The 24,967-nt window shown below is 42.6% G+C and overlaps 1 protein-coding gene across 2 annotated transcripts in view; it reads right to left on the bottom strand.

The window, feature by feature from the left end:
- ACBD6 (acyl-CoA binding domain containing 6) overlaps positions 1 to 24,967 on the bottom strand; it is an 88,309-nt gene that overhangs the window by 48,136 nt on the left and 15,206 nt on the right. For both annotated transcript variants that reach the window (XM_074906937.1, XM_074906936.1), the window contains exons 4-5: positions 13,594 to 13,676; positions 2,698 to 2,803 (exon numbers count right to left, since the gene is read on the bottom strand). In XM_074906937.1, coding sequence (XP_074763038.1) covers positions 2,698 to 2,803; positions 13,594 to 13,676 — 189 coding nt within the window. The remainder of the gene's footprint in view (positions 1 to 2,697; positions 2,804 to 13,593; positions 13,677 to 24,967) is intronic.

The following is a 24,967-nucleotide window of genomic DNA, read 5'->3' as shown; positions in this document are numbered from 1 at the left end:
GCAGCAAGCAATCCACACTACTAGCATGTGCCTGTGGCAACTTCACAGCCACAGTCCATTTCTTATTTCATTAGTCCTGCTGACATACGCAAGAGAAACGGGTTGTTTTAGTCTGTGCTGCTTCTTCTAAGTGAACGCAAGCTATTCTGTTGAACTCTGGGCAATTTAGATACAGTAAATGGAAGCTTGTACATGATTACTGTCATTAGATCCTTTGTTTAATTCTAAATGGAAGTTTATTATATCCCAACTGTTAGCAGGTATGCTGGCTTGAATGCTGTACATGAAGATAGTTATTTCTTGTGGGGAGAAGACCACTTATGCTTTGAGAGTTACCAAAGTGCATCTATCTAAACCCCAGACACTTCTATTGCCCTTACTGAAATCCTTCTGCTTCGACTAAGTTGGCTTGTCCTCATTTTAAATTTTTATACTTGATTTCTCCTTTTGCTAACTTACTTCAGGTTTGCACAAAATGAAGGGATACAATTATATACAGTACTAACCCATCACACAGAAATAAAATCTAAACATCTTACAACCTCAGTCAAGTCTTTATTGTGCAAGGAAAGGCCAAGCCTAGCGTCTTTGCAGTTTAGCATAAGACTATTTGGTGCTTCAGTAGATTTTGTTTCCTAACAACTTAACTCTTTGTATGTATCCCTGCTGCCATTTTAAATTAATATGCATTTAAATCAAAGGATTGACAGCATGAGTTATGGTCAGAGGGCTAGGAGATGCATCTTTTGGATATGCCAGGATGTATTATACAGTAACACTAAAATAGTTAATAAAAATGACAAGATTATGCTTGCCTACACTTCACTCTACCAAAGGCTCAGTCTGGGTTATCTCCAGTATAAAATGGGTTCTAAAACACCAATCAACCTGCATGATATTGGAAAATAAGCCACCCTCAAGACTGTGAAGTACACATTTGAATACTGAACAACATTGATAATGGTTTCAGCTCTGTAACATAACATGAAACTAATATTTCTTTCAGATTTTTCTTTTTGGTATGCTTTCTTTTTTTTGACCAGTTAAGAGTCAAGCCTAAGGAAGCCAGCACTTTCCACTTCCCTGTTTGCGCATTTGCTGGAGCACTGAGGCTATAAAAATTTCTCTAGGCGGGAATTTTGCACCAGTGGGAATCTTCCCATGAGTCCTTCACAGGTAGGCAGGGTTTTCAGCTCCTCTCTGTGCTGAAGCAATTCCATACTCTGCGAGAGTCATGTGCTAATACTCATCAGTTCAGAAACAGGTCTTCTCTTACATCAGAGACTCATGGATAATTCCCAAAGAGGATGTCACCTGGCAGTTTTCAGATCTGGCTGTAAACATTTATGTTGTTAGAGCACAAAAATATTTCAGTCATCTTTCATCAAATATTTTGATTTTTAAAAAACAAAATTTTTTTGGCTGAAAATAAGCACATTTGTTGTTTGAACACAAAGGAAGGCATGAGGTTCTGAACCCTGCTAACTATAAAAGAGCATCTTGGCAGTGGAAATGAAGCAATGCTAACATGATGTTATTATACACTTATTGTAAGCGTGCAATCCCAAAAATGAGCTTTTGTTAATGAAAGGACTCCAGCTGTGTTCTGTGGAACTGCCCTGGACATTTACTTCTATAACCTGTGATCAGCAGAAGGAGGGAGGTAGCTCAGTAATGGCGCTGTTGCAGCGACTGTGTGGCATGTGACAGTTTCAGTTCATTGAATTTATGATGTGAAATTCCAACCCTGATCGTGAACACCCTCACTCCTTTCCTCTGAAAATTAATTCACATGAATTTCTGATTAATAATAAAAGGCCCTGCCATCAGCATTCAGAGCCCCAGCCGGGGCTGTCATGGCTCAGAGGGCAGAAATCTGCTTAGAGCTGCAGGAGAACCCAACTGAATTTGTGGCGTCTCAGTCTATGAATGTGTAAGCACTTCATCTGTTCACCAAAACACAATGTGCTGGAAAGCAGCGGGCAAAAGTAGCTGTACATACGATGGACCACGACCAGGGCTAGGTGGCAGTATGCAAGCATCAAAACCAAGGCAATAAAACTGGTTCTGCTACATTTCCTTAAAGAGGAATCTGTCCACTGTGTTTACTTTTACCAAGGAAAGGATCAAGCCAATTCACAATTTTAGACACATCTTTTTCTTGAGGTTTCTGGCAACGCCTGTATTATCTCTCTAGGGAGAAATGGTGTTTTAAGTTTGATGAGCAGAAAAAGACTGGACTATGTCACTGGTTTCGTGAAGCTGGAAAGCCAGTGTCACTCATTTGCCCTCCACCTGGGAATGATGAAAAGCTGACAGCATGGCAGAAATCCTATTTCACCCATAAACAGAGTTAATTGGTCAAAAAAGCCATTTTCCTCGCTTCCTACTTCTCTTTGACCACATTTCATGTACAAGGTGGGGAAGGGAGGTATTCAGAAGAGCTTATCCTGCAAGAGGTTGTTGGTGTTGCTGAAAATAATATAGAAAGTAAGTTTCCAATATGCTGCAGCATCACAGTTACCCACTACTAGAAACCTAGTGGAAAGCTACTTTCAAATAGATTATCCTCATCTCAATGACCAGTTGTAGTACCCGGTTACAACAATCCTAACCAGGGAGTTTTGAAAAGGTGTGGCACTGAATTAATACACAAACCAGTTAAATGATAGATGGTCTTTATATTTTCCTCCATACCTCCTCATCTGTGACATTCACATCCACTTTTTTTGATCGAATGGCTTTGGATACATAGTCAATGTTGTTTTCTCTGCAGTAATCAAAAATGTTCTTGTCCTCTTCCCTATTCAGGAAACAAAAAACCACCGTGTTACTGCATAACACAAAGGTCACATGCACATCATATGCTCTAATTTACTACAGACATTTCAATACTATCACTGGACTGAAACAGACACCTAGCATTGCACATGCAGGATAATATGTTTTTTTTCCCCAAGTTAAGAGACAGAAGATCCTGCTTCCTAGAAAACAAAGGTTGATTTTAATAATATTATGCCAGGAAAGTGGTCAGCTTACTCCTGTGAACTGGCACAAGAAGTCCCTGGTATAAGTCAATGCAATCCCACAGAAGATAAAAGGCTAAAGCTGCTCTTGTACCTGCTATAAAAACTTGCAATAGCCATGCTGGGTCAGACCAAAGATCCTTCTGATGCCATCCACCTCAGACAGTAGCCACTAACAGTGACTTGAAGAAAAAAAGGAAGAAGAAACAGGACACATGCAAAGCAATCTGTCCCTGGTTGGATCCTCCCAGGTTCAGAAACTCAGTGGCTTAAGGACTTCTGTAGCTAGAGGCTGCATTCAGATGAGCATATTTATCAATCTTTTCTGGGTTCTTTTTCAACTCTGTTCTGCTCTTCAACCCATTTGTACTCTTGGCCCCTCTAAAGGACAAGCTCTACAACTTAGTATTCTGTGTGTGAAGGGGTGAGCAGTGGGCAAGTAATTTCTTTTGGTAGCTTTAAAACAGGTGCCTGCTTTTATTGGGTACTCTCTCCTAAGTAATTGTCCAGGGACTTGTGAAATCTTTGGTGTTTGCCTTGGAACCTGGCCACAGGGCTTGGTTTTTATTTTTTTATTTGCCAGACTGCAAGTGACCCAGTTGCACTCCTTTTTGCACTGACAGTGTTAAGACAAGGCTTGACCATGATCTCAGCTCAGAGCAGCAAAGCTGGCATATGCAGAGGGACCAGCATGTTTCTCTGCCAGGATACCAGTGTGCTTAAACCTGCTTGCAGGCACAAAGATCACGTTATGGTGTCACAGGTGCCTGAGTTATACTTACAGCTTCTTCCAGAGCTAAAAGCAAAACTCTGTCTTCAGACACAGTAGAACTTCTGTCCTTACCAGCCAACCAAACAGAACCTCTAAAGTTAAAGACCTTTCACAGATTCTTAAAACATTAAAGAGCTTTGTACGAGTGACTGGAGCTACAATGCTTCATGGAAGTTAAAAAAAAGCAAATGTTAGGAATCTTTAGCAAAGGGACAGAGAAGAACTAAGACATTTTTATCTTGCTGTATAAATCTGCATTCACTTATCTAATGATGGGAAGTTACTGGCACCAGTATTGCTGAGAAAGTAGAACTCTCCTACCATCCATGCTGGTATGCCAGTGGAAAGTTACTCCTTCCAATTCAGCTAATTTTTCTATGGAAAGGGCACTATGCACTATGCCATACTAGCACAAGGCAACTTTACAATAATACCTTTAGGTATAGATACATGGATACAACTGTGTTGCTAGTAAGGAGTAAAGAAAAGAGGTCATTGGTTTTCTAGAGGTAAACCAAAAGCCCACATACTACTCTCTTTATAGTTTCCAGATGAAAACTATGGCTCAAATGAACCTGTCAGTGTTGCTATGGGACTTGGCAGCTTCGTCAGAGTTAAACACAAAGTAGTTGCCTCTCATGACATCCCTAGTTTTCAATCACCTTAACTTAAGTTGGTCTGGATGTTCAGCAGAACTCAGACCTGACAGCTTCAAAGGAAATTCCTCATGAAAATGGGAGGTTGCTGGAGCGGGTCAGACCCAGTAGGGAGCTTGTTCTGCTGTGGGCCTTTCAGGCAGGAGAGAACAGTCTCTGCAACACAACTGGGCAGTCTGAGAACTGATCCCCCAGTGCTAAAAGGCAATAGTACTTCTATTCATCTGCACTGCTCTTGAACCTCACAGGCTGAAGGATGTCAGAGCAAGGAAAAGTAAGATCTAAATGTTATTTGCATTTCTGAGCAATGGATTACAAAGAAAAAGTGATGATCTTTGACCTGTAGTCCCAAAAAAATGAAAGTACCATTGCCACCAAGACCATGTCCCCTGCTCCCATCAGGACAGGCAGATGTCCATGACACAACTTTGACTTTGTCTCTTATTGTTATGCATCTAGCTTACTAAGTTACATTAATTCTTCACATCTGAAGCATGTTTCCTTCCTCAGTGACAGTGAAAGGTGGGAAAAAGTGATGATATTCAGCTCCAGCAGTAGAGTGCTGCTTTCTCCAAAGTCACTTCCTCTGACCTCTCTCTCACCTTGCTCCTTTAGTAGGACCGTTCTCCAGCATATCACCCCTATTCCTTATATGCAAGCAGTCCTTTCAAACAACTGAGTTGCACCTTTCTAGTAAAGAGCTGGGTGCCACACAAGACTTCACAGTCCATATTTAGGCCTAGGGACATTACAGAAGTCTTCCAGTTTCTTAAGCAGTCTCTCATGAACTCATTTGTTGGAGGTCTTGTCTGCTCACTACACACAAGCTCCTGGGAAACATATCACTGCATGCTTTAGATGCAATTACTTTGAATTCTGGGGAAAAAAGAATCTCATGGTGGGATTAGAAAAGGCAAAAGCTCATACTACTCAAGATGGAGCTTGACAGATTCATGATGGAGGTCATGAGACATGCCTACCCCTACTAACAAGGCCTGATTTGATATGCTGGGAAGTCCCTCCAGCTCTACCTTGTTAGTTCAACCTCTCAAACACACCCTTGGCTGGAGAAACGAGCCTTTTGCGTGAAGCTGCTTTTCAGACAACACTGTACAGTAACTTGGTTCCAGCAGCTTTTTCCCCATTGCACAGCCATATGCACTTAATTTATGACAGATTACTCTTTCTTCTATAGCACCAAAGCAGAGCGCAGTCTCTTCTTGCTGGAGAAGTCCATAACCATCCTGGATGGTTACTCCTGGATGACTTACTGCGTCACACCCATGAGCTCAGGCTGTGCCCTCCATCCCTGACAGTGATGCCACCCGGTTAGCTGGGCACCAGCATTTCCCCATGCGTCAGAGCTCGGGTGGCTCAGCCCCGCCAGACCTCACACAGCAGTGCCAGAGGGACCAGGAGGTACCTGGCAATGAGAAAGCAACTGACTGTGCTCCCCAGGAGCGTGCTGCGGGGGCTGTACCTGTGGGGAAAGGGCACCTTAACACTGACGTACCAAAACAAGGCACTCTTCCTATCACAGCCTCCAGACAAGACTTCTACAGTCTCTTCCCCAAGCATATTATTATTGTCTGTAAGGGGGAAATGACCTGACACAGCCATTTGGATATGATTTAGCTTTTCTGGAATAACCACCACTGTAAATGCTCTATATATCCCCCTTCCAAAAAAACACTCATCTTTCAGAAGTCTCCACAATGGAATTAATCCAGAATAGCAATTTCCCCACCTGAAGATAAGGTTTTGGAAAATTTTGTCTTCCTACGCTGCATTTCTTTCTCAAGCTTTAAACCATTCCTCCGCTCCTGATGCCCCCTTTAAAGAAATTAGCATATATTACCTCCAACTTTTCTATAAATACTAACAAAGATAAATGAGCCCTTTCCTGAATAGATTCAAGGGAAGTCCATACAGTCATAACAAAAACATTTTACCTGCAAACAGAATAGTCACCTGAAGTTGCACTCCAGACATTTAAAACAATTTGATCTAGTTGTGTGCTAAAACCAGGAACGGAAACTGATAAGAGAGCTCAGAGAAGCTAAAACCAGATTTTTGAAGGGACCAATACTAGGGAAAATCTCCAATTGAATGGTGTGAATGGAATAAAGACAAGTTACTGTTATTTACTGAATTTGCATTCAAAACCACACAGGACAAATAAGAAACATAGCTTACAAACCTTGCAGCTCAGTTTCTCCCTCCCGCCCTTTATTTCATATGTGTGTATGTGTACATACTCAGTAATCCCTCCACTGTAGTAGCTACAAGAAAACAAAAAAGGCTGCAGCATTATCATCAGACTGGTTCCCACCAGGAATTTGCATTCCACATAAAACTGGTAAGAGTCAGCAACAAGGCCCAGAAACCGGTAGAAACAGTCTAAAACCAGACAGAAGCACATCAGAAATACAAAAGTAAGCGACACTGCAAAGACAATGCTCAGATAATGTCAGGGCTGGGGTAGAAGGAGGATGTCAACACACATACACGACATGGGCTGGACACATCACCCATAGCATTTCTATGAGTATTTTCAGAAAAATATAAATTTAAGTAAAAATACGGCATTCAGGACATCTTCAGATGGGAAAGATCATGAAACTCAACCTAATGGGAATGTGCACAATTATTTAAAACCCATAGGTAAAAGGAAGACTCAGATGCAATTTTGTTTCCACATCAGATTGTGTGATGTACAAACACTGGCTCTTTTTGTTGAGCTAAAAAAGAGTCTTCAAGTCAGCAACCACTTGACTGTCAGTAAAGGCAGCGTATGTGTTTACATCTCTTTCCTGAGGATGGCCAGAAGGGTTTTTCTTCTCCCTTGCTGACACACATTCAACCCCAAAGCTATTTTCTTCTGCTCTCCCCCAGAGATGCTAACTCCGATTTAATGTTGAGCTGAAGCATATCTGTTGCCTGCAGGTAACACATGGACAGTTTTTTCCATCCTTGAATAAAAGGATGTGGAAGAACTTAAACCAAGCCATCTCTCCCCAGGTTTGTAAGGCTTCACAAGCCTTCTTCATAAGCTCTCCAAAAGATGTGTTGAGCCAACAGTTTTTAAAAAGCTCATGGAAAAGATCTGGTGCCGGTTAAATAGGCTTCACTTCCTTCTTATCTGGAGTGCTGTAAGCCTCCTTGCTTTCTAAACAGCCTCCAAGACTGCCATGAAAAAGGGCACAGAAGAGACTTAAAATTCTACCCTCATGCAGAGAGCATCCTCCAAGTTTGCCCCATCCCCTTCCTCCCCCCTCGCAGGTTACCTCCAGCACAAAGCTCTGAGCAGAGAGGGCTGCGAACAGGTGCTACCTTGGGCGTCCTCTCTCCCCTTTTCCCGGGGCTGGTCGGAGCCCCGTCCCCGCGGTGCCGCTAACAGGTGGCTTCGCCCTCCTGCTTGGCACGGCGCTGCCGAGCAAGCAGGAGCGCGGCGGAGTGGAGCGGGGCAGCCAGCGAGCGGGGAGCCAGGAGATGCTTGCAACACTTACTGTTTATGTCGAGGCCCTCGGCCCCCAAGGGACCCATTTTCACATAATCTATAATTATCTCTTCGCTTTAATCGCCTCGTCACTTCTGAGGCTCTCCTGGGCACAGGAAGAGGAAAAGCTCATTAACTGAACCTTTTCTCCTCTCTCCAGCCACCCATAGCTTTTAATTGCTTGGTGTTGTTATTATCTATCAGTGCAACTGGGATCATTTTCATAAGAAAGGGTGGTGCGAGGGAGGGAGGCAGGAGCGGGTCCCTGAGGTATGCACCACAGACAAACCTTTGCTTTCTCAATTATTTATGCCAGCTGAGGTTTTACAAGCTGAATAAATCCATAACTCAAGTTTATTTCGAACTGGCAGGCCATCCCAAGGGAAGCGTTGCCCACTTGCCAGCACACTCGCGTGCCGTCCTCTGAGAGCAGCCGGGACATAGTGAGACATGTGTCATCCAATTCCCCACCCGTTGCTGCGTCGCCGCACACACTTGAGTAGATTAGCGGCAGCACCAGAGAGGAGGTGGCTGTAAAAATCCCAAACAGGAGCGGCCACTGAAGGATGGACTCTCCCAAAGGGAAGGCAGGCCTGAGCCAAGCTGCCCCTTTGCACAACAAAGCAAAGCCCCAAGGGTCACCGCTCCAGGGACAATAAAAGGGAGAGGAAAGCAATAAACTTGGCAATCATCTTGAAGTCAGGGACTTGCCTGCTAAACATCACCAGAACAGCATCCATTTCTAAATAACACTGACCTGAAAAAAATCCAAACCCCAGCTGCCTGGACCTGCAGGTGTTTTGTTTGAGACGCGCCATGGCTGAGCGCACTGCAGGCTACTTGGGCTCCGCACAACTGGGAAGGCTCTTCCGCAGGGACTGCACAGCCCAGCGTTTATGCGAGTGACAGACATCTGTGGTGCAGCCACCCACATGCACACACAATACCAGCACGAGCTCCTAATTCCCAACACGGCAAGGATGCCGGCTCCCACATCTCTGCAGCTTTGCACTCATTTCCAGTGCTGGCATTCCCAAAAGCAGGGCTGGAGGAAGAAAACAAAACCTGTGCCCCGGAGTGCTGGGCTCATCTCAAAAGGCATCGCCGCTCTGAAGTGGCATCCTTGCAATGGATGCTGGAAGCAGCTCTTTAAAATTCAGCAGCCTTTGTGCCTGACCACACGCAGCGACCTCTGGTATTTTCTGCCAAAACAGTTCATTTGTCTCACGCAACAACTAATCAATTCCTGAGGCCATCCATCACGGGGGCTCGCGCGAGCCGGCCTGGCAGCGGGGCCAGATGGCGGCTGTGTTAGTGGGATTAATACAATTCTGATAGATTACATGGCATCAGGTGGGCTCCCAAATACGAGGGGTGCCCTCTCCACACCCTGATCCTAAACAGAACCCCACTCATGACTGGGGTTGCTCCTGAGCATTATGGGAAAAGGTGGAAGTTTCTACCAGAAAATACCTGCTTCAGCATCCCTCGGGATGGCAGAAGCGTAAAGGAAAGCTCAGGGAGGCCTCTGTGCCGACTGGCAATGGCATTCCCATCCCAGCACATCGAAGCTGCGTGGAAGCAGCCCACAGCAGAGTGCAGGAGGGCTCCTCCAGTGGAAGTGGAAAGGGACACAAATATTTGGCAACATTATTTGACATCCTCCACCTGCCAAGTCAATGTTTTCGTTTGCTGGAAATGCTTATAAACTGCCTCCCCCTTGCCCCCACTTTGAAAAAAAAAGACTGAAAAACATCTTTAAAGTTGAATTTCCAATGCTATGGTATTTTTGGCATCTCCCTTAATTTGTGTCTTAGATTAGATTTATACTGGTGACACATCAGTCAACCTCATCTCACTGCTCATTTCCCAGGTTTGTGAAACTGTAATTATAGCTATTTGATTATGAAAGAGCTCAACTACTACTGCTTTTGTTCTGGTAATAAGACCAGAAAAGAGACATAAAGCTTTATGCAGCAGTAAAAAAAACCCACCACTATACCAAGCCTGAAATCACAGATAATTTCTAAATCCTTTCTTCCAGGGGAACCTCCAAGTCCCATCATCAGTCACCAGCACGCATTATTTTTATGTAATGCCCGAAGTGAGATAAGTGATTTGCAGAGAAACACAGAGGCAGAGCACTATGCTAATAGACTCTGCAACTGCTTCTCATTAGTCACTGGGGGTACTTGAGCTCTTTATTACCACGGTTTATTAATGACTCCTAATTGATGGCCAGTGCCCAGCACCCCAAAGTAAATAACTACTATGCCTCATTAGCTCAAGAGACCTTCTCCTGATTTGAGGATTGATCTATGAACACACAAATTGCACTGATTTAACCGAATCTCTTTCTAAATTGATTTAATTAGATTGGTATACCCTGTTTCTATGGATGTTCTTGAATTTATTTGGAATCAGTGCAGTGTACTTCTGTGAGCCAGAAGGACCATTTTTCTATCTTGTTCTCAAAGTAGAAACATTTGAGATAATTAGTGATAAGGCAAAATCAGCCCTGGCACCATCCCAGTTCCTCCTACTTCTGATCCACCTAACTTTAGGGTAGGGTATGGTAATTCCACTTTGTCCAACATTTACAGATTTGCACTCTAAACCTCAAGCATTTCATTCCACAAAAGGAATGCAAGCTTCATTTATGCCTAATTTTATACACTTGGTTTGAAAGGAATGGCATTGCTACTTTCCTTGGTAATTTACTGCTGATGGTAAGCTAGTGGTTTACACCATTTAAACCAACATCTCTCATCTTCCTATTACATAAGAGCAGCTTGGAGGAGGCTGATAGTTTGATAAACCATTCAAAAGCTTCTGGTAAGAGTAAAATAAGTACACCTGCTTAAGTGACACCTTCAAAACTCTGCACTTGCATTCTTGCCAATCTCCTGGTGCAAGGCAAGGTTGCGATGCTGCTGGGCTCCAGATAAATTAAACAGCCTTTTCCCACCTTTGCATCACTGAAATCCTAAAGGGCATACAGTGGGCTGTGTTTGGCAGAGTAATGCCTGCTGAGAAACTGCCTCCAGCAGTCTTTCAGAACCCAGGGCTGATGAGGACTTGAGTTTTGGTTTTCAGTACACAAAAGGTTTTTTTGCTTATTCCATGCTTCCTTAATATGATCCTGTAGCTAGAAAATATTTACCCTATCAACAGCCCTGGGAGAGACTAAAGTGGTTTGACTTATACTCCAATTCTTGCAAGCTTGTTGTAAAGCTTCAGTAGGCCCACCATAGACAACTGAGTCAATAAAATAATCTGTGTGCATTAAAGTTCCTTTTCTCAGATCTTAGGTTTTGAGGTAGCATATACATACACATTGAACTTACAGCATGGGACTTACCTGTAACTATCAATGTGTTTAAGTTTATACTAGCTCAAGCTACTTAAAGTTTTCTTTCCCCTTAAACATTTTAATTTCCTTGCTCTACAGAAAATGCCTTATTTTTTAAAGACTACATTCTATTGACAAATGCACTGAAGTATTACTGAATATTAATCTTATATTCTTGCAAGTAACCACTCACAGCTTCAGAAAAAGTCACGCTTCTCAGGTGAGTGGTATTACTATCAAACCAATTCAGTCCACGCTCTAGAGAAGCCTGGATGCCAAACAATGTCTAGAGCCATCCTTCTTCGGCTCATATGCTTGCAGATTTGGTACCAGTGCAGTTTTGCTGTTTAGGGCTGTGGTTTTACTATTATAATTACGACCATTAGAGATGTGCCTATACTTGCACATGTTTATTCCCTGTTCCAGTAAGAGAATGAACCATAGACAAAAGCCATAATACCTGGGCACTGCACCAAGAAAGCTGAAGCTGCACAACCTGCATGTGGATGATACTGCTGACAATTGCTCACTTCCCATCTTGCAGTTGAAGACACTGATGACACCTGCGAGGCACGCCGGGCTAATGGACCATGGGAGTTTCCATTCTGCCAGCAGAGTCAGGAGACTTCATTTAACTCACTTTCAGCAGAATCACCCTACTCCAGCCATGTCAGAGACTATCCACCTACAGCCTCATTTTGTAAGGACCACAGCTATGCTATACTGAACATACAGCACCTGTTCCTTATGGTATGTTTGGAAAAAATGTATTCAGATTCGGAGCTGTACTTATCTTCAAGTCTTGCACAAGTCATGGAAATAAAACAAAAATGTGGCAAGAAGATTTAGACTAGTCCAGCCAACCAAAGCACACTGTTTTCCTGTATATTGTGCTGTATTTCATACTCAGGAAGGGGCACAGGCAGTACTTGGGATAGCCAAGACTCTGAAAGCACTGTAGGACGAAGCATGTCTCATACTTAAGCAGCCAGCACTGGGCAGCACTGATATGTTCCACTCCTAAAAGAAGAGCTTGAACAGGATTTAAACCACAAGGTCAAACTACGAGGTCAAGGATGTTAGCTGAGACCTACATTGGCAGGTAAGAAAAAGGATCTTGTGGCTAGTAGAAGTGCTATTCCTCAGTGTGTTAAACCAAGGTCATACCTGAGCACCTCTGGTCAAGGTCCAGGGGCAAGTTAAAGATGCATTGGCTCTCCATGTGAGGTGGAGGTGGTTATTCCTGGCCAGCTGTTCCATCTTGCTATAAAGTGGATTGCAGCACCGAGGGAAGTACCTGCACTACTGCCGAGCACAGAACTGCCACCCAATTTGCTTACACAGAATATCCATATCAATTTCTACCTGAGCTCTTTACAAAGGAGCCACCCGCTCAAGATTTATTTTTCATTTGTTTGTGACAAGGCAAAGAAACGCTGTGTTAGAGTTTTAACACTTTGGAAAAGTTCTCAGCAAGCTTGGGAGGCTGTGTGTAGAGAAATCAGTGTTTAATTTCCTGGGACTAAAATGATGCAAGACATTCAATAAAACAAATGGGATCATATACACATAAATGGGTGACTGCAACATGACAGCAAACACTGCTCAAAAATTTAGTCTTCCCTGACTGTTCATTTTAACTAAAAATACGATGCTGTATTCTGAAAGATCCTCTAGACAATCATTTAGGTATTGGAGTTAATATTATACTCATGATTAGTAGTCTGGAACAGTAAAAACCAACCAAACAAGAAAATCCAGCTGTCCTTATTCAGTAGCTAATGTCACTTACTACTTGCACCTTGGCAGTTTTTAAACAGCAGCCATTCTAGTTCAGTAAATGCATTTCTGCTATGCTAGCTGGAGAAGCTAGAAAAAAATTAATTTGATATAAGGTACAAACTCTCCCTGAAGGCAAACACTGTCCAACATTAAAACCTCCACTGAACAATCCTTAATGAATGTATTGGTAAAGAAATAACTATTTGAAAAAAGGTAGCGTCTGAATAGCTTTCTATTAAAAATATCCAATATTACCTTTTCTTAGCCATATAACTGAAAAATGGGAAGCCTTGCCCTTCCCCCACATCTCACGCTAGAGAAAGGTTACTACCTGGCAATGATACAGGCAGTTATTGATTTAAATGATTATGGACCTGAAAAGTTCTTTCCTGTCATTTATTATCCTGTTGTAGTTGCCACCACACTTGTGCAATATTAAAAAAAAGCTTAACAAAATGACATTAGAAAAATACTGGTTTTAACTGAAGTCCAGTGCAGATAATCACCTGATTGTTTCTTCTTGATACAGTGAGCTGACAACTGGGCCTCCAAATGCAGTTTTGCTTTCCTTTCCCTTCTTCTCTGTCATCTGAAAGAAAAAGAAAGATTGGTCCAGCATCCTGGCTCCCATCCTGTTCCAGCCTGTGCTACCTCTCCACCATCTCCCACCCCTTCCTCTGCTCCAGAGGTGGGATCAGCCCTCTGGAAGCCTCATCTTCACAGCAGATGGAACCCCACAACCCTACTCCATCCAGAAGAGCTACTCCACCATCTCAGCAAACCGGATCAATGCTCCTCTGAAGGTGGCCCTAAAGGGTCACCTGAAGGCTAGGCTTGGCAGCCTCGCCGTCCTACTCCCAATGAGCCAAAGCATTGCCTCTGCTGCACTCCCAGCCATGGCCCCTTAGGACCCAAAAGCTGAGCCTTTGTGAGGTAGCATAATGTTACGTTACTAGATTGCAAAGCTTGCCTTTATAAATCTATTTAATATAGATTTTAAATTGAATTTTATAATGGGCAGCATTTCCAAATGATTTACTCACAGGAACTCTAAGATTCTGAATGATTCCCACCATAATAGAAATGAACAATTAGAATAATGATTGATCGATACAGAGTCTCAGGTCTACCTTTTCAAAAAAACATACTGCAGCTTGAGATCTTCAATTGACTGACTTTACACTGATGCCAGACTTTCAGAAAGGGCTAAGTGCCTGCTGTCTGAAAGCCTGACCCTATTTTAGGGGGTGCAGGGCACCAGAAACCCTAACTCTTCTACAGCATCTAGTACCTCAGTTTTTGGATAAGTCAAAACTGTTTTGCAATTTGCAGCAGTAATTTCGTATAAAACCAGCCCATTAATTGCAACGTGCTGTCGTCAGTGGACAGTCCTGTGGCTTTCTGTGATTGAGAGATTATCAAACCCAGGGTGAATAAAATCAGAAGCAAAGGGAAAACCATCCCAAACTCTAGCAGTCTCTCATTAGCTGCAGTACATTGCTGATTACACCAAAAAGTGTGCTGCCTCATCAGAATTCTACCTAGAAAGATGTTGATTTTTTTTAGAAAAATAAAACATACATATATTTTTCTTTCTTCCTGCTCCATAGGTTGCTTTTGTTTTAAATCAGTTTATTGTTTCTCCATAATACATTCACATTCTGCCCAGTTTGAGCCAACCAGTTCCACTTTTCAGATCTCCTGTACCAGCCAAAGCCCTAACATTTGGGTTAGCAGGTATCACAGACATACTTCTTTATAAGAAAAAATGAAAAGGAAATTGTCTTTGAAAACTATTCTATGGCAAGTAGGCTTTCTCTAATTTAGAGCAAAAGGTGACATGAAGTTCTCCTTTCCTGAAGGGAAAGGGCTTCAGAGTCTTTACAGTGCAGTGCCCCTCTTAAAAAATTATTTAGCTGAGAACCTTACTGTCTATCAATTATTTCCACACCACTTATAAAGAAAATTAATTTCAGATCATCTGCTAGTACATGCAAGAGTTATTTCTATAAAATGAAGCTAATACTCACAACTACTCACAATGTCTATCTTCTTTGATATTGAGGGACAGTGGTCATTCAACCAGTATCAGAAACTACAAAAAAATTTTCTATCTCTATTATTTCATCTCTTCCCACTGCAGTTTTTGTTTTGTTTCTGTTTTTTGTTTTTTTCACCAAGTCAGAAGCAACACTTGAGAAAATATATTTCATGTTTCCAGAGGCAGAAATTGTAAAAAAGGTTTCTTGGATTAAGTTCACCTTCTTTGCACAACCAATGCACTTCTACTAAAGATTAATCATGTTGATTGAGTACACATAAGGTCATCAGGAAACTTAGTGATAAAGGTTTTCCCAAAAATGCTCAGGCAAAAACTTCTCTGGCTTTTAATCCATATACAGGTTACTTTGTCCAAGCAGCTTTTATTTCATCTCTTTCATACAGAAATAGGTAACTCAATATTCAATTTATGAATGTTGAACCAAGCTCATTCCATCACAGTCCTTGATATGTAGAACAAGTTTATGAAAAATGTACAGGAAAAGTCTCAGTTATCCTCTCAGGACTTAATGTGCACCTCTACTCTGCAAAGCCATGGAAGACAGCATCATGGCTCCACTATTACCACCACCGAACTTCCCAAGGGGAATCTGTCCAGGCTACAAGGAATGCTTCTTCCCAAAGAAGTTTTTATCTCTGCCTCAACACAAACACAAACTGGTTTCTTTCCAGCTGCCCTTAACAACTTGCCTATACCATGAGCTCATCTGCCCACTTCCTTTATCTACACTACCCAGCCTGCCCAGGGACTCGCATGCAATACCTGAGCACGACATACCAAACGGGGTAATGAAGGAGGTGGGACAGAACCAGGTGCTCCTTCCAAACCACGTCATAGCTATTGTACTAACTGGAACCAGCGTTTTTATTTATTGCTCGCACTGGCTGAAGGGATCGGTAATGTGCAGATGCACTTTCCTTCTTAAATCTCTTGACATTACTACAGCAGAAAAGGGCCTTTAGGGTTGGAAAAATAAAGCAAATGCTACATATACACAGATAATGACCGTGAGTTTAAAGTCACATTACCCTGCAAACCACAATGAAATTAAAAACTGACACTGCAAAATCTTCTCTCTCCATTAAAAAAAGCACCAATAATTAACTATGTGGCTCTCAATTAAGCCAGCTCAGTTTCTTTCACTGCTGGTATGATATCCAAAAGCACTGCAGATACACATGTAACTAATGATAGGTAAGAAATAACATGATCCCAGGCTCCCATAATTTGCAACCTCAATCCGACAGACATGACAGAAGTATTATCTGCAGTCAGGAACATGTAAGAGAGATGCTGCAGAAAAGGCAAAGTTATTGGGGGCTCTGTGAGCATGAGGGGTTGCCCTCAAACTGCCCATTAAAAACTGTGGGAATAGAAGGGAATTTATGGCAGCATGGGAAGAAACCTTGGAGGATTGCACTCAGGCAGTGGCACATAAGAGATTTGGGAAGAGGCAGTAAAGAAGTGTAAGAGATGCCTTAAGAGGCACTGGAATTTCTCATGTTTCCCCCTAATTCTTGCTCATTGACTCTTTGTTGCTTGTGTACGCCTAAGGCTGGTATCAAAGTCACTATTACTCTTGACAGTTAACTTTGGTAGGTGGATCTGGTTGACCAAAGCTAGTATAAATCAAGGGCAAATATATGCTTCAGTACGCAGCATATGTACTCATTAAGAGACATTTTCAACTCCCTTGACTCCCAACGCGCTCACAGACTGGTGCAGGGAACTCCACCAAGGCCAGACCTATCCTTCTCAAATGTCACCAGGAATGCCAGGAGAAAAGCTGCACTCCTCCCGGAACAGACAGCAGAGCATCCTCACTCCTGCCTCAGTGCACTGTATTTGTCAATAAAAGACCAGCTCGATTCAAGGTACAATTGCATCTCGACTGGCTGTCACTGACAATGCTGCTCCAGACAGCCTCAAAGCCTGACAACTGCTTTCTGAATAAAATGGAAATACGGGGACTAATATTTGCTAACATCATTAATTCATTTTTTCCTCCACTCCCCCTTCTTCCTCTATCTACAATGTCAAGACGTATACCTTTAAATTGTTGTCAGCCATAAAACAGACGTCGTGTCCCAGTTCAGAGGTTAACATATAATGACAGACACATTAAAAAACCCTGTCCAATGCCTCACTGACAATTTCAGCTCCATCTTCTCTTCAATGAGACAGTAGCTCAAACTCACTTATAAGCTTTAACAACATTAAAGTCTAATCATGATTGAAAAATAAAGGAGAAAGGCAAGATAGTTTTATTATAGTAAGCATTATGGAAACAGAAAACAATTAGAGACAAACAGTTTCTTTGTGAGGGCTTGGAGTTCACCTTCTATTTTGGTCTTAAAAGCCTCCTATGACCACAGCATGATCCATTTCTCTTCTTGCATTTTTGAAGAGCAGGATGAAGATTATCGTTTAAGAGGAAGATCAGTAGTTTCCTGTGGGGGGTTGGTTTGGTGGGCCAATCTCTTGCTATATCCCTGAAGACAGGACAGGGATTTATTATTTTTCATCTCTGAGTCCAAGCTTTGTTCTGATCTACACAAACCAGGCTACAACAGATTTAACAAGATGGCAATTCCAAGGGCCCTTCTGATGACTCACTCCAAACTTGTGCCAGAACTTGTTCTAGAGATGCAAGTGAACTTACCATTGGTGATTAGCTGGGACTGAACTGGACTGAATGGCACACAGTTATTTTATATGTAGGGCAAGGAACTCATGAATTTGACAGAAGAAAAGGTACAGAAAAGTCCTACAAAGACACTACAAAACAGCAGGAATAGCACAAATGTCAGTAAAGCTTCAAAAAAACTCCAAAATCATAACTTGGGATTTAACAGAAGAGCTATATGCTAGGCATGGCTTAAATGCAGGGCAGCCCAGTTTTATCCAGAGTAAAATGAGAACTCTACCTGGCTAGTTTTGCCTATCTAAAAACCTGGCATACAGCAGCAATAGCTGTTTGGCAAGGCACATGACTGTGTTGCACAGCACATCTATCATCCCCCCAATTCCTTCACATCTTACTCTGGCTTTTCTCCACACCCAAACCTTTAAGTAGCTTCACATAAATATATATTTAAAAAAAAAAAAAAAAAGAGAGAAAGCCATTAGCAAAAAGGTTCATCTCATCAAAACAGTTATTTTTGAAGTCACACTGCCTTAAAACGGTCAAGACTTAAGTTCTTCATCATCACGCACCTTGGAAATAAAAAAGTGAGACAACTTAAATGAGAGCTATGTGTGAGAATCTCACCCAAGCCACTGCAGCACATAGAAGTTACCTCAGGTTACGTTCAGAGGCTATGTATTGCCTTATTTTTCTCTTCCTCTGAGCCTGATGCGACTTGAGTCAGAGTAGCACCTGTATCCAGCTTTATGGGATAGAGACGAGAAATACTCGCAACAAAATTACTACGGTGCAGATTCCAATTTGTTCTGCATAAATTCACTTTCCTACTGCTCACCCGTTGCCCCAGCTGCAGGTGTCTCCATGGCATGTTCCCTGGCTTCCCTGCACAGAGCCAGCAGTGGGGCCAGGGACATGTGTTACCTCACTCTGTAGCAGCGTGCAGGAATGTGGCAGCCTTTGGCAGCCACCAAAGCAGCAACCAAAATTTACCTTGGCCTTGCAGGGTGTCTGCAGGGCTTTGGGATGCAACCGAGGGTCTGGACCCATCGAGCCTGGACGAGCTGCAAGCACTGGATGGTCTGCTTGGCAGGGGCAGAAGAAACCCTGGCCTGTGTCCCAACTCCCCAGCACCTCCAGTCTTGGCTGCCATGACAGGACAGGCAGTATTCTGTAACCCTGTCAGGCTCACATGGAGGTACAGAGTGAATCCCTTCAGTGTGCTGATTGATTTGTAATTAAGCTGGTATAGTCTCAGGTGACAAATTTTACAGAAGACACTTCACAGAGTTAACCCAACAGTAGACCTCAAGGCCTGCTTTGATGGCCACTATGTCCTCTTAATTCTCTGGATTAACATTTCTGAACACAATTTCAGGGGTTATTATAGAAGCAACAAGAAAATGTAAACTCTCCTGAAGTTTCAGACACTCACCCCCCTCTTCTCCCTCTGTGTCACAGCTTGGCCATTCCCCTGGAAAGGGAACTTGGGCAGACACTAATTGTATTTGACAGCAGCAATTACACGCAAGGCTGGAGATTAGAAGCTCGTTAATTGTGTGTGCCATAATTGCTGCTGTCCTTTCCTTCACTAGCTAAGGCCAGTGCCAGGAGAGCCAAGGGGAGGAGGGTGCTCTCCACCCCAAATGCAGGTGGTCCAAATGCAGGCCCTTGGACAAGGAGATGTCCCTTCTCCACGAACACTGCGGGAGGCTCCTGACCCCGGAACAATGAGGGAGGGTCCTCTGGCAGGGTAGCTAATGAAGCATGAAATGAGGACAAACAATGTCCTCTCCCAAAGGTATTTTCCACCTGTATCTTTCTGACTTCACAGCTTAGCTGGACTTCATGCTACCTGCAGCAGGAGGGAAGGCAAATATTAACCCTTCAGAGGTGATGCTACTAGAGGATTATTTTTTTTTAAATAATCTATAAAATTAGGCACTGTATTAAACACTTGAGCAGGATTCATAAAATCCTCTCTTCCTGACTAAAATGTATCAGCTCAGCATTTCTCACCATTCTTTACAGACTAGCAGAGACCAGTTATTTCCAAACAAGATAAAAATACACCTCAGCTGAGGGCAGCCCCGCTGTTACCCTCTTGCTGTAAGGCCGCCTTTCATGAAAGGCTGCTGCCCTCCACACCAGCTGTACTAATGGCTGTCATAAACAGACTATTTTAATATTCCTCTCTCAACAATCCTTCTTGGCTCCCAACAGCAGCTCAGCAAGAGTGTGCACATGACTCAGCACCTGGAGTGCTTTCAAGAGACCACTGAGGATCTGTACAATTTGAGGAAACTGTCCTATAAAAAATGGCAGTACACTCCACAGGATAATGTGGGGTTGGTTTTTCTTTATTTTGCAGGGACAGTTTAGTTAATATTCCATTAATGGTTACATTAAAAAAGTTTTCTGGTTCTTTTAAATCTCATCACAGAATTTCCTCTTAAGAAACACAATCTAAGGGAAAATATTTTCCAGATTACATCAAGAGATGAAAGCAAACATACTATAATTAATGTCATAGTTAAACAGTGCTGTGGTCTAAAACAAGGCCTTCCAGATTACTCATTTAACTTATGAGTTAATTAATAACTGCACTATAATCACAGTTTGAAATTAGTAGTAAAGACAGTCAGGGGAGGGGAAATAAATGCAAAATGTTAACATAACTTTGAGCAAGTTTTATGCTTGTCAGTAGCTGTGATTTCATGACTCACTGTACACATTTTAACATTTGCATGGAATGAAATAATATGCTCAATCAAAAAAATCTAATGCAGTGGCTTTCAACAGGTTTTGATTTGTGGAGCTTTTTTAAAAATGGAAAAACAGATATGGAGGTGGCAAACAAGACCACCAGCAGACTCTTCTCCTCATGTCTTTTCTGTGGGCTCTGCAGTAACTTGCGGACTCCCACCATCTGCAGACCAAAGGGTGAAGCGAGTGGCCTGTTTACCCCCTTCCTGTGTGAGGCAGCTTGCAGCAATCGGAAGCTCTCACGGGGGGAACACAGAGCATTGCATCGTCAGTCCTGGAAGCAATCAATCACTTCTGTCACATCACCCATATGAAAATCTACAAATGCCCAGGCAGAGGGGACCAAGCTATAGATACAAACACAGCCTGTACTGTAATTGCTGTTTTTTGTCAAACTAGTACAAGACATTCATTTAAAGAGATTTACACAGACATCTGTATAAGCCAGAAATATATTCGAGGTAAACTCGAAATACTGAAAGGCTACATAGCTTGGGCACTCTGAAGCTTGAAAGCTGAAGGCAATCCTAACTTCTGAGAAATAAAAAAAAAGGACATCAGCCCCCACACCCAGCGTGCCTGTTGACACATTCATCCTCCACTTGCTGGAACAACACTGGGCCAGACAGCATCGCAGCATCGGCAGAGGCAAATTTCCTCATTCAGAAAAGGAATGGCTCCAAGGCTGCTTGACCAGCACCACTGAGATTTGTTTCCTCCAACAGGTGTGGGTTGTGAAGGCAGAGGCGTGGATTTATGAGCTCTGCAGACAGAGAGGTGGCAGAATGAAAGAGATCTTCACTGGTACCTGTTCCCAGACTTGGGCAAGGGAAGGATCTAAGCATCCCAGCAGGAACAGGTTTCTGAAGTTAGGGTGTAACCCTGTGAAAGCTCAGTCAGAAGGATGAAGCAGGATCTGGAGGCAGCTATCTGCTGAACAGTCTTTAGTACTGTGCCTTGACTGTGTCTGAGCCTTTCCATGCCTTTGTGTTGGTTAGTTCAGCTCAGAATACTTACAGGATGCTCTAGAGACATTTTAGGAGTGCCATCTTTTCTTACAATAGGAGTAACTGGGTACAATAGTGCCCAAGTATCTAAGTAGTAGACAACACCTACTCTTTTAAAGGATAACTATTTTTCCACTCTATGAGTCAAATAGCATTTACAAGACATTACCAATGTGTTAGCTAACATCCAAACAAAATCTTAATCTCCAGTAATTACACTCAATACCTCCTTGATACTTCATGTAAAGAACAAGTTAAACATAACCACTTAACCTCTTTTAACACGAAAAGCTGTATTTTCACTGAAGAAACAGTTTAATTACGCTATAGCTTGTGTTATACACAAAGCAATTACAGCAATTTTCTCCTATCCAAAAGCATATGGTATTTTTAATTAACACATTCTCCTTTTAAAACAGCCTTCCCACAACCACGTGAAGCAGCAGGGTACAATGCAGCCTTCCTGTCTCTGAATACCATCAAGTAAATGTCTACAACTCCACACCTAAAAATCAAGACATTACATACCCCACAGTAAGATAAACATGTAATTTCTACCCAGGTTCCTGAATTATTTTTAACAGCCTCTGACACAGCAAGCTGAAAGTTCTGCAACAGCTTCAATTACTTTGAAAAATTGGATTTTTTAATTAGAGGTTGCACTCTTCCCCATTTAAAATAGTTCAGCTGCTAGCAGAACCTGTGGGTTGCTGGCCAAAACAGGAGCAGTAGTTTGACAAGAGGCTACCACAAGCTTGAGAGCAACTCAAAGCTCACCTCCTGAATTCCCACCTCATGCCACAAGCAGAGGAGACTGTGCCTGCTCTTCCCACCCTCACTCATCATCTCACTTTGCTATCCAGGGTGACAGGACTTGGGTACATGATTTATCAGGCTCTTCTAGGTTTCTGGTCACCCCAGGAAAATGTTGGGGTCTACAGATGCCAGGGAGGCTCCCCGCTGCTAGGGAAGTGATCTGGCCAGCAGGAAGCTGAGACAGAGCAGAAAAAGCACCTCTTACCCTCCTGGTCCTCGCCATCTCTCCTTGCAACTTCCTATTTGTTTTCTTCCCCTTCTGAAACCTCCCGTTACATCAGGCAGATGTTCAAAATGGTCCACCTTCTGCCTCTGTCCCACACTCCTAACCGCATCTCAATGCCTGCTTACCTCCCCTGTTTCTACAGCACATGACAGCATCTTGCTTGGTTCAACACCTCTCCTCTGTCAGTCCATGCCGCAACCTCCCCAGACCCCAATTTTGTAATGTTGCCCAGTGCTACCGAAAGCTTCATTCTCTGATTTAAGTCAGTGGAGTTTCAGTACAGAAATGAACCTAACATGAAAGTTTTGACTGCTGGTGGAGTCACTCCTCATGCAACAGCACTGCTCTTTTCTGCTTCCAGCTTCACACCACTGCTTCACAAAAACAAACTTTTCAATACTTCTGTTATCCATATTTTTGTTGCTGGGGAGAAGCAGCATTGCTTCTCATCTCCTTAAAATCTGCAACAAATGAAAACAGCACATGGCATTTACAACTCTTCCTTGCCTTGCCAGAAACTGCCACCTCAAGGCACATATGGCAGAGGGTAACACCAGGTTGCATCTCAGCCACTTCAAACTTGTGGTCTGACATCTTAACAAATTCAACTTTACCATCTCAATTTAAACCAGTATCTTTAGGTGCTCCCTGGAAGTATCAGCATCTTCTGTCAACTAAGTCATATCAGCAACAACCTTCAGCAGAGGATCAGCAGCAACTTAAACCTGATCTGGTGGTCATTCTCTGATATTGAGATACTTTCTCAGCTAGGAGATCACTTGCTCAAGTGAAGTTTATAAGATCCCAGAGCTCAGCTGTGTTCCATGCCTCCAATCCCACAGTTGCAGGATCACAGAATAACTAGGTGCTGTGGGACTGCTACCTGTGCACTACAGACATATAACAAAACCTGTTACTTCTGGGCATTTATTAAAGGGGAAAGAAAAAAGCAACTAGGTCCCTGCTGCACAGAAAGTTACACAATACAGTACCTTACCTCATTCTGTTACATCTTGTCATCACTGAATGCCAGTAGTTTGATTATTTTTTTTTCCCAGTTGCCTCTGGTATATCTGGCAAGTATGCAGTGTCTGAATCCACCAGTAAGCCACGAATCATGACGCTGGGATGCCACACATCACTATACTGCAGCAGCACACGCAGCATCAGCAAGGCAGAGCTACATCTAATTATTCTTTCTTCTGAATACATTCCAGATAGTACTAGATTTTTTTAATTAGTGCAAGATGATGAAAATTAATTCATTGACATATTCAGAAAGAAAAATCTTTGTTTAAATGTGTAACCAAAATCATTGCACTGGTAGCCAAAAATGACAAGTTCTCAAATTTCCTGCTTGTAATTCCAGAAAACAACTACTATTACATTCAAGTAGTTGCATGAGACTATATTATGCTGCTGACAGTACACTAGCAAATCAGTGCATCAGCACTGCTAGATCTGAGCTGGAAAAATAGTAGCTAACATCATTACAAGCAAAAGTTAGCCCTTGTGGGACTAGTAAAATTGTATATTTAACAAACAGTATGCTTTTAGCAAGACCAGGCAGCTTACAAGGAGGGAGACAGAAGAGGTATAAATCCTTATCATGATAATTCTTTAGTTTGAAGAAGTTTAGGAACACAGAAACATGGGCAACCTCTGTATAGGATTCCAGTGCAGCTTTCAATACATGGCTGTTTTCATTGCTGGTTTGCTTTCTAAATTTCATTCTTTCTAAAATACAGGCTTGCAGCTTGGCACCGTTCTATTTCAATCAATCGCTTGAACGAGGATTGCAATGTCATAAATAAAAGGAGCTGAGACCATAAATTTCTGTAGAGATGTAAAATCAAAGAGAACAATCCAACAGACTCCCAGGGGGTAGGAGGCTGACATATATTCCAGCTGTTTATATTTCTACTATGAGACACTTGTTCATTTTAACTTTTTCACTTCTGTACAGCTTGCCAGAACCACAGTTCCAAAAACCTGAAAATATCACTCTGGATCTGGCATTTTGGTTTGTGCTCTACAATAAAATGCAGCTGCAGAAGAGAAAAAGCCCTATAATTTATCAAGCTTGTCCACTGGCAAAATCCCAGACCCCCACGGCTGACAGCCCCACCAGTACAGTACCCCAGTGCTTGGCATATGAGTTACTTGCTAGAACAAAGCATCCTCAGGACATCTCTGACAACTCCATTCACAGGCCATGGGTTCATGGCAAACAATTGCCAGCTCCCATCTACGCTGTCATAGTTATGAACAGAAGTTACAGATACTATTTTATTAATCAGCTCCCTCACTTAAACAACAGCCAAAGGATGGCTGTGTTATCTTCACGGTACTGACTGAA

This window comes from Athene noctua, chromosome 5, assembly GCF_965140245.1.
Source record: "Athene noctua chromosome 5, bAthNoc1.hap1.1, whole genome shotgun sequence".
Taxonomy (NCBI): Eukaryota; Metazoa; Chordata; class Aves; order Strigiformes; family Strigidae; genus Athene; species Athene noctua.
This window is presented reverse-complemented; position numbering and strand designations above follow the sequence as displayed.